Source organism: Cherax quadricarinatus, chromosome 24, assembly GCF_038502225.1.
Source record: "Cherax quadricarinatus isolate ZL_2023a chromosome 24, ASM3850222v1, whole genome shotgun sequence".
Classification (NCBI taxonomy): domain Eukaryota; kingdom Metazoa; phylum Arthropoda; class Malacostraca; order Decapoda; family Parastacidae; genus Cherax; species Cherax quadricarinatus.
The window spans coordinates 10788764-10799570 of record NC_091315.1 but is presented as its reverse complement, the minus strand read 5'-3'; the positions used below and the strand labels follow the sequence as shown (position 1 = coordinate 10799570).

The 10807-nt window shown below is 37.6% G+C and overlaps 1 protein-coding gene across 1 annotated transcript in view; it reads right to left on the bottom strand.

The window, feature by feature from the left end:
* The window catches only part of CCT4 (chaperonin containing TCP1 subunit 4), a 96932-nt gene that overhangs the window by 42985 nt on the left and 43140 nt on the right, over nucleotides 1-10807 (bottom strand). The window contains exon 5 of the mRNA XM_070088171.1: nucleotides 5960-6099. Coding sequence (XP_069944272.1) covers nucleotides 5960-6099 — 140 coding nt within the window. The remainder of the gene's footprint in view (nucleotides 1-5959; nucleotides 6100-10807) is intronic.

Sequence of the window (10807 nt, the reverse complement as noted above, 5' to 3'; positions counted from 1 at the left end):
TTCCTGGGTTTTTTTTACATAACTGGGCCCGCCCCCCCTCATGTATTCATTCTTTTTCTTAAATTTTTTGTTTTATCTCATTTCTTTCTCCCGACCCTACATTAAAACTACAAATAAAAATTAAATAATGGAAATGAACTGTATATACATTTATCGCTCTGGGATGCTTAAATATCATAGAATAGTATGTGGGGGGGGGGGGCCCGGTGAAATTTTTTCAATACATACCACATTTATTTCTTACAATAAATACTAAATTTTTTACCTAAAATTAAGACTATAAAAAATTTTAAGGTAAAATAAAAGTGCACTATTTTATTGTACCTTTTATTGTTTTTTTTATGCCTGGTTCTTTTTGCAACCCCTATTTTTAAGGGGTTTAAAAATTTTTTCTAGTGTTTGTTTCATTTATAAGTGGAAAAAAGGGGGTTCCACTTTAGGGATTTTGGGTTTGGGAGTGCCCGGGAAACCCAAAAATTATAAAATTTAGGCCCCACTGTATATATATATTTAAAATATATTTATATATATTTATATTTTATATATTTTTTTATTTTTAAATTTTTATATATATATATTTATATATATTTATATATATATATATTTTTATATATTTTTATATATATATATTTTATATATTTATATATATATATATTTATATATATTTTATATATATATATTTTATATATTTATATATATATATATTTATGGGGAAGAGGTTTTTGGGATGGATTAAAAAAGTAATTTTAGAGTGTTCAGCACAAGTTTTTTGGTTACAGGAAAATGGGTGCAGGAGGGGAAGGGGGGGATTGGGTTTGGGAAAGATGATGTAAAGAAAAGTAAATAAGGGGGAAAAATTGATATGAAGTTTTTACAAAGTAGAGTATTTCCCAAAGGAAAGGAAAAAAAGTATATGGAGAAAAAAGAGAGAGGTTAAAAGGGGTAAAACAATGTAAAGAGAGCAAATAAAAGAGTGGGTGAGAAAGTTATCAACAAATTTTGTTGAAAATGAAAAAGTTTTGGTGAGATTAAAAGTTAAAAAGCCTAGAGAACAAATGGATTTGTCACTTAAAAATAGGAGAGGAGAGTTTTAAAGGGAAGTTAGAGGTATTGGGAAGTGGAGGAATATTTTGAGGTTGTTAAATGTTGATGAAGATGGGGAAGCTGTGATTTCGTGAAAGGGAAAGGAGGAAAACATCTTGTGGGAGTGAGGAAACCGTTGTAGGTGGGGAAGTTGTGGGGCATGGTAAATAAAAGGGGGTAAGCCGGGATTGATGGGAAAAAGATGAAATGTTAAAAGCATGGGGATATGTTTTGGGTGGTTGGTGCAATTTTTATAAATTTTGGGAAAGGGGGGTGGTACCAGGGATTGACAAAAGGGGATGCATATTTCCCTTTGTATAAAAAAGGGGGATAAAAGAGAGTGAAAAAATTATAGGGGATAAGTCTGTTGAGTGTACCGGTAAAGATGGTAGAGTTATAATTGAAAAATTAAGAGAAAGCGGAGAATGGGATGCAGATGAACAAGGAGGCTTTAGGAAAGGGGGGGGTGTGGGACCAGGTGTTTACATGAAACATATAAGTGAACAGTATTTAGATAAGGCTAAAGGGTCTTTGTGGCATTTATGGATTTGGAAAAGGCGTATGACAGGGGGGATGGGGGGCAATGGGCAGATGTTGAAAGGTAGTGTGGGGTAGGTTACTAAAACAGTAAAGGGTTTTTTACGAGGATAGTGAGGCCGAAATATGGGAAAGAGAAATTTTTTCCCAGAAAAAGTGGGCCTTAGACAAGGGTGTGATGTCACCGTGGTTGTTTAATATATTTATAGATGGGGTTTGAGAAGTAAATGGGGGGTCTTGGAAAGAGGCGGGGATTTAAAAAGATAAAGAATCAAAAAAATTTATTTTCAATGTTTTGCTGATGACACTTGCTCTTGGGAGATTCTGAAAGAAAAATTGGTGGTGTTTGGTAGGGTGTAAAGAAGAAAATTAAAGGTGAATACAGGAAAGAAAGGTTAGAGGGATAAAAAAAGATTAGGTGATAAAAGATTGAATATCAGATTGGAGGGAAGGGGTTGGAGGAGGTGAATAAGATTTTGGGAGGGGTGTCCGGAGGGGTCTATAAAAGATGAGGTGTCTAAATTGTGAGGAAAAGGGAGTGGATTAGAGTCGTGGAGCAAGAATTTTTCCTTGGGCGGGGGAATTTTGGGAGTATGTTTTCCAACCCTTATATGGGTGGGCGTGGGTAAATTTTTTTGGGGGAGAAGGCGGGAGGCAGTGGAGATGTATGTTGAGGGAAATGGGGGGTGTGAAAAAACGGAATTTGAGTTTGGAAGTTAGGGGGGTGGGGGAAAAAACTTTTGTCAGAGGGCTGGGGAAGGGGGTTTTGAGGTGGTTCGGACATGTAGAAGTGGGCAAACAGAATGACTTCAAGTGTATCGTCTGGGGGAAGGAAGGGGTATCGGCCTAGGGGTGGGGGAGGGAAAGGGGGTTTTGTGTGCGGGGGTTTATTCCAGCAGGCATGCATGGCGTGTTTGATAGGAGTGTGGAGACAAATGGTTTTAATACTCTGTTTGGGTGTGGAAAATAACTTTTTAAAAATTCAGGTCCGGGAGGCCGGATTTGAGTCCTGGGGGGAAAGCAGTGCCTGCACTCTGAAGGGGGGGTTTAAATTTGCAGTTTAAAACTGTAGTGAAACACCCTTCTGGCAAGACAGTGATGGGTGAATGATGGTAAAAGTTTTTTTTTTGCCCACCCTGCCTTGGGGAATCGGGGGATAAAAAAAATAAAATAAATAAATTATATATATATATATTTTTAAATATATATATATATATATATATATATATATATATATATATATATATATTATTTATTTTTTTTATATATATATATATTTCAACAAGCCCCGGGTGTCCACCGGGGCGGGTAAAAAAAAGAAAACCCCCAAAAAAAATATTTTCATCATCATTAAACATTTTCAACACCCTCATCACCTTACTCTTTTCTATGTTCACTTTCAACTTTCTACCTTTACACACATTCCCAAACTCATCCACTAACCTTTGCAATTTTTCTTTAGAATCTCCCATAAGCACAGTATCATCAGCAAAAAGTAACTGTGTCAATTCCCATTTTGAATTTGATTCCCCATAATTTAATCCCACCCCTCTCCCAAACACCCTAGCATTTACTTCCTTAACAACCCCATCTATAAATATATTAAACAACCATGGTGACATTACACATCCCTGTCTAAGACCTACTTTTACCGGGAAATAGTCTCCCTCTCTTCTACACACCCTAACCTGAGCCTCACTATCTTCATAAAAACTCTTTACAGCATTTAATAACTTACCACCTATTCCATATACTTGCAACATCTGCCACATTGCTCCTCTATCCACTCTATCATATGCCTTTTCTAAATCCATAAATGCAATAAAAACTTCCCTACCTTTATCTAAATACTGTTCACATATATGCTTCAATGTAAACACTTGATCTACACATCCCCTACCCACTCTGAAACCTCCTTGCTCATCCGCAATCCTACATTCTGTCTTACCTCTAATTCTTTCAATTATAACCCTACCGTACACTTTTCCTGGTATACTCAGTAAGCTTATTCCTCTATAATTTTTACAGTCTCTTTTGTCCCCTTTCCCTTTATATAAAGGGACTATACATGCTCTCCGCCAATCCCTAGGTACCTTCCCCTCTTTCATACATTTATTGAACAAAAGTACCAACCACTCCAACACTATATCCCCCCCTGCTTTTAACATTTCTGTCATGATCCCATCAGTACCAGCTGCTTTACCCCCTTTCATTTTACGTAATGCCTCACGTACCTCCCCCACACTTACATTCTGCTCTTCTTCACTCCTAAAAGATGGTATACCTCCCTGACCAGTGCATGAAATTACTGCCTCTGTTTCTTCCTTAACATTTAAAAGTTCCTCAAAATATTCTCGCCATCTACCTAATACCTCCATCTCCCCATCTACTAACTCCCCTACTCTGTTTTTAACTGACAAATCCATATTTTCCCTTGGCTTTCTTAACTTGTTTAACTCACTCCAAAATTTTTTCTTATTTTCATTAAAATTTCTTGACAGTGCCTCTCCCACTCTATCATCTGCTCTCCTTTTGCACTCTCTCACCACTCTCTTTACCTTTCTTTTACTCTCCATATATTCTGCTCTTCTTATAACACTTCTGCTTTGTAAAAACCTCTCATAAGCTACCTTTTTCTCTTTTATCACACCCTTTACTTCATCATTCCACCAATCACTCCTCTTTCCTCCTGCACCCACCCTCCTATAACCACAAACTTCTGCCCCACATTCTAATACTGCATTTTTAAAACTATTCCAACCCTCTTCAACCCCCCCATTACTCATCTTTGCACTATCCCACCTTTCTGCTAATAGTCGCTTATATCTCGCCCGAACTTCCTCCTCCCTTAGTTTATACACTTTCACCTCCCTCTTACTTGTTGTTGCCACCTTCCTCTTTTCCCATCTACCTCTTACTCTAACTGTAGCTACAACTAAATAATGATCCGATATATCAGTTGCCCCTCTATAAACATGTACATCCTGGAGCCTACCCATCAACCTTTTATCCACCAATACATAATCTAATAAACTACTTTCATTACGTGCTACATCATACCTTGTATATTTATTTATCCTCTTTTTCATAAAATATGTATTACTTATTACCAAATTTCTTTCTACACATAGCTCAATTAAAGGCTCCCCATTTACATTTACCCCTGGCACCCCAAATTTACCTACTACTCCCTCCATAACATTTTTACCCACTTTAGCATTGAAATCCCCAACCACCATTACTCTCACACTTGAGTCAAAACTCCCCACGCATTCACTCAACATTTCCCAAAATCTCTCTCTCTCCTCTACACTTCTCTCTTCTCCAGGTGCATACACGCTTATTATAACCCACTTTTCACATCCAATCTTTATTTTACTCCACATAATCCTTGAATTAATACATTTATAGTCCCTCTTTTCCTGCCATAGCTTATCCTTCAACATTATTGCTACTCCTTCTTTAGCTCTAACTCTATTTGAAACCCCTGACCTAATCCCATTTATTCCTCTCCATTGAAACTCTCCCACCCCCTTCAGCTTTGTTTCACTTAAAGCCAGGACATCCAGCTTCTTCTCATTCATAACATCCACAATCATCTCTTTCTTATCATCTGCACAACATCCACGCACATTCAGACTTCCCACTTTGACAATTTTCTTCTTCTTATTCTTTTTAGTAATCTTTACAGGAAAAGGGGTTACTAGCCCATTGTTCCCGGCATTTTAGTCGACTTTTACAACACGCATGGCTTACGGAGGAAAGATTCTTATTCCACTTCCCCATGGATATAAAAGGAAAATTAATAAGACCAAGAACTATTAAGATAAAATCAAAGAAAACTCAGATGAGTGTGTATGAATAAATGTGTATATGTATGTGTAGTGTGACCTAAGTGTAAGTAGAAGTAGCAAGACATGCCTGTAATCTTGCATATTTATGAGACAGACAAAAGACATCAGCAATCCTACCATCATGTAAAACAATTACAGGCTTTCGTTTTACACTCACTTGGCAGGACGGTAGTACCTCCCTGGGTGGTTGCTGTCTACCAACCTACTATCTGTATATATATATATATATATATATATATATATATATATATATATATATTTTCTTTTTTTTTTTTTTTTTTTCCAACAAGTCGGTCGTCTCCCACTATTTTTTTTAGTCAATACTTTCTTTTATATTCAATTAAAAGAAGTGACCGTTAAAAGCAAGTTTAATAATTATACAATAAATTAATTAAAATTTGAAATTCCAATTCAACCTGAAACCCAAAAAAGTTAGCAAACTATGAAAAACTGAAGAAATGCATACTTTATAACAAACATCATACCTAAGGATAGACTTCTGAATAAGGAGAACATTACAACCCGCAGCCTTAATTTTCTTTGTGATATTGAGGATATACTGACGCTCTTCACGAAGGACACGGTCCATGGCGGCATAGTCACGAATGACTACAGTGTTATCCATCTGAAAGAAAAAAATTCTTCAGACACTCAGTACTGTATGTGCACAAGAATTATAAAAAAATCTCCATTTAGCATGACCTTAATACAAATGAATTCATAAGATTATCTTTTTAGTATGTAGGGTTCCAAATCTAAAACATCCAAATGATAGCATAATGCAACGTAGAGCCCACAAGCAAGCTGGTACATCTGGTACTAGGGTGTACTCCAACAGATGGGACAGTCCCATTTCAGCACAGAAAACATGAATCCATTAGAACAACATTCCTTATCTCTACAGATGCCTCAACACAACACTCTTTTCCCTCATAAATTCTATGGTTCACCTAGTTTTTCACAGACCTGTCCACTGACAAATTCACTCCCAAACATCTGAACACATACACCCTCCTTTCAATCTGACATCCAATCTTTCATTACCTAAATTTTCTGTTACCCTCATCACTTGCTCTTAAGTTCACTTTCAATTTACTTCTTTTCCATGACCCTTCAAAATTCACCCACCAACCTTTGCAACTTCTCTTCAGAATCTCCCATAAGCACAGTGTGATTGGCAAAAAGCAACCATGACAAATCCCCCTCTGTATTAGATTCTATGCATTTTAATCCCACACTTCTCAACACCCTAGCATTTATTTGTTTTAGAACTACATTGTAAATATGTTAAGCAATTATGGCGACATCACACATCCCTGTCTAAGACTCTACTTTTACTGGGAAACAATCTATCCTTTTCCTACATACCCTAACCTGCACCTCATTATCAGAATAAAAACCTCTTAACTGCTTTTAGTAACCTACCACCTTATTGCATACACTTACATCTGCCATACTGCTCCACTATCCACTTTAAAGTGCAGGCATTGTACTTCCCATTTCCAGGACTCAAGTCTAGCTATACAAAAATAACTGGTTTCCCTGAATCCCTTCACTAAATATTACCCTGCTCCCACTCCAACAGCTCGTCAGGTCCCAAAAATCATTCGTCTCCATTCACTCCTATTTAACACGCTCACGCATGCTTCTTGGAAGTTCAAACCCCTCACCCACAAAACCTCTTATACCCACTCCCTCCAACCTTTTCAAGGATGACCCCTACCCTGCCTTCCTTTCCCTACAGATTTATATGTTCTCCATGTCATTCTGCTTTGATCCATTCTCTCTAAATGACCAAACCACCTCAACAACCCCTCTTCAGCCCTTTGACTAATACTTTTATTAACTCCACACCTTTTCCTAATTTCCACACTCCAAATTTTCTGCCAAATATTTACACCACACACTGCCCTTAGATAGGACATCTCCACTGCCTCCAAGTACCTCCTCGCTGCAGCATCTACATCCCAAGCTTCACACCCATATAAGTGTTGGTACCATTATACTTTCATACATTCCCTTCTTTGCCTCCACAGACAACGTTTTTTGTCTCCACATGTACCTCAACGCATCACTCACCTCTTTTCCATCATAAATTCTATGGTTAATCTCATCCTTCACAAACCCATCCGCTGACACGTCAACTCCCAAATATCTAAAAACATTCACTTCTTCCATACTCCCTCACTCCAATCTGATATCCAATTTTTCTTAATCTAAATCATTTGATACCCTCATCACCTTACTCTTACCTATGTTCACTTTCAACTTTTTACCATTACACAAAATCCCAAACTCGTCCACTAAACTTTGCAACTTTTATTTAGAATCTCCCCTAAGCACCGAATCATGGTGACATTACACATCCCTGTCTAAGACCTACTTTTACCAGGAAGTAATCTCCCTCTTCTACACACCCTAACCTGAGCCTCACTATCCTCATAAAAACTCTTTACAGCATTTAGTAACTTACTACCTATTCCATATACTTGCAACATCTGCCCCGTTGTTCCCCTATTCACTATCAAATGCCTTTTCTAAATCCATAAATACAGTGAAAACTTCCCTTCCTTTATCTAAATACTGTTCACATATATGCTTCAGTGTAAACACTTGATCAACACGTTCCCTACCCACTCTAAAGCCGCCTTGCTCATCCGCAATCCTACTCTGTCTTACCTCTAATTCTTTCAGTAATAACACTACCGTACATTTTTCCTGGTATACTTAATACACTTATTCCCCTATAATTTTTATTATCTCCTTTGTCCCCCTTCCCTTTATATAAAGGAACTATACATGCTCTCTGCCAATCCCTAGGTACTTTCCCCTCTTTCATACATTTATTAAATAAAAATACCAACCACTCCAACACTATATACCCCCCTGCTTTTAACAATTTCTGTCATGATCCCATCAGTTCCAGCTGCCTCGCCCCTTTTATTCTACGTAATGCCTCACGCAACTCCCCCACATTCACATCCTGCTCTTCTTCACTCCTAGATGATGTTTTACCTCCCTGGCCAGTGCATGAAATTACCGCTTCCCTTTCTTCATCAACATTTAAGTTCCTCAAAATATTCCCGCCATCTACCCAATACCTCCAGCTACCTCCCTATCTACTAACTCCACTACTCTGTTTTTAACTGACAAATCCATTCATTCCCTAGGCTTTCTTAACTTTTTTATCTCACTCCAAAAATTTTCTTTTCATTAAAATTTCTTGACAGTGCCTCTCCCACTATCATCTGCTCTCCTTTTGCACTCTCTCACCACTCTCTTCACCTTTCTTTTACTCTCCATATACGTACTCTGTTCTTCTTGTAACACTTCTGCTTTGTAGAAACCTCTCATAAGCTACCCGTTTCTCTTTTATCACATCTTTTACTTCATCATTCCACCAATCACTCCTCTTTCCTTCTGTACCCACCCTCCTATAGCCACAAACGTGTGCCTCACATTCTAATACTGCATTTTAAAACTATTCCAACCCTCTTAAACACCCCTCCCCCCCACTACTCATATTTGCACTAGCCCACCTTTCTGCCAATAGTTGCTTATATCTCACCCTAACTTCCTTCTCCCTTAGTTTATACACTTTCACCTCTCTCTTACTTGTTGTTGCCATTTTCCCTTTGTCCCATCTACCTCTTACTCTAACTGTAGCGACAACTAAATGATCTGATATATCAGTTGCCCCTCTATAAACATGCACATCCTGAAGCCTATCAATATATAATCTTACAAACTACTTCATTATGTGCTATATCATACCTAGTATACTTATTTATCCTCTTTTTCATAAAATATGTAGTACTTATTACAAAATCTCTTTCTACACATAGCTCAATTAAAGGCTCCCCATTTTCATTTACCCCTGGCACCTCAAATTTACCTACTACTCCCTCCACAACATTTATACTCACTTTAGCATTGAAATCCCCAACCACAAGTACTCTTACACTTGGTTCAAAACTCCCCATGCACTCACTCAACATTTCTCAATCTCTCTCTCTCTCTCTCTCTCTCTCTCAATCTCTCTCTCTCTCTCTCTCTCTCAATCTCTCTCTCTCTCTCAATCTCCCTCTCTCTCTCTCAATCTCCCTCTCTCTCTCTCTCAATCTCTCTCTCTTTAGGTGCATACACTTACTATAACCCACTTTTCACATCCAACCCTTATTTTACTCCACATAATCCTTGAATTAATACATTTATATTCCCTCTTTTCCTGCCATACCTTATCCTTCAACATTATTGCTACTCCTCCTTTAGCTCTATTTGAAACCCCTGATCTAATCCCATTTATTTCTCTCCACTGAAACTCTTCCACTCCCTTCAGCTTTGTTTGACTTAAAGCCAGGACATCCAGCTTCTCCTCACTCATTACCTCCACAATCGTCTCTTTCTTAACATTCGTACAACATCCACGCACTTTCAAACATCCCACTGACAGTTTTCTTCTTTTTCCTTTTAGTAGGCTATACGGAAAACGGGGTTACTAGCCTATTGTTCCCGGCATTTTAGTTGACTTACAACATGCATGGCTTACGGCGGAAAGATTCTTATTCCACTTCCCCATGGATATAAAAGGAAAAGCAATAAGAACAAGGACTATCAAGATAAAATCAAAGAAAACTCAGATAAGTGTGTACAGTAGGGCCCCCGCTTTACGGCGTTTCGCTTTACGACGTTCCGCTAATATACAGTCATTTCAAATTATGTCCAAAACTCGCTATACGGCTCCCCCCACCTGACTTTCTAATACGGTCACTGCGCCCCACCTGGTTTGTTTACATTCTCTGAGATGCGTAAGCACTAAGTCTCTCCATTATGTCTGGAGACTCCAAAATTTCAAGTATTTTTTAAAAGTTATTTCATATTTTATATATACGTACTCTGATAATTATACTTATGTATACCTGTACCTAAATAAACTTACATACTGTGCTGGCATGCAGGTACACATTAAAATCAGTAAGTGTGTCCTACGTCTCCAGACGCCATATTAGTAATAATAATCACCGAGTCTCATTTAAATGTCATATATTACGTTAATATACACATTTTCATTAATCCATCTACGATATTTTTTCAAAATTATATAAACACAATGCATAACATATAAATATGATAAATACACCCCACAGTAGAATAAATAAACATAAATATGAGATGTGATAGCAGACGACTTGCACAAGTGATGCCACATTATGAGGATAACAAAAAGATTAGGTGATGAAAGATTGGATATCAGAATGGAGGGAGAGAGTATGGAGGAGGTGAATGTATTCAGATATTTGGGAGTGGACGTGTCAGCAGATGGGTCTATGAAA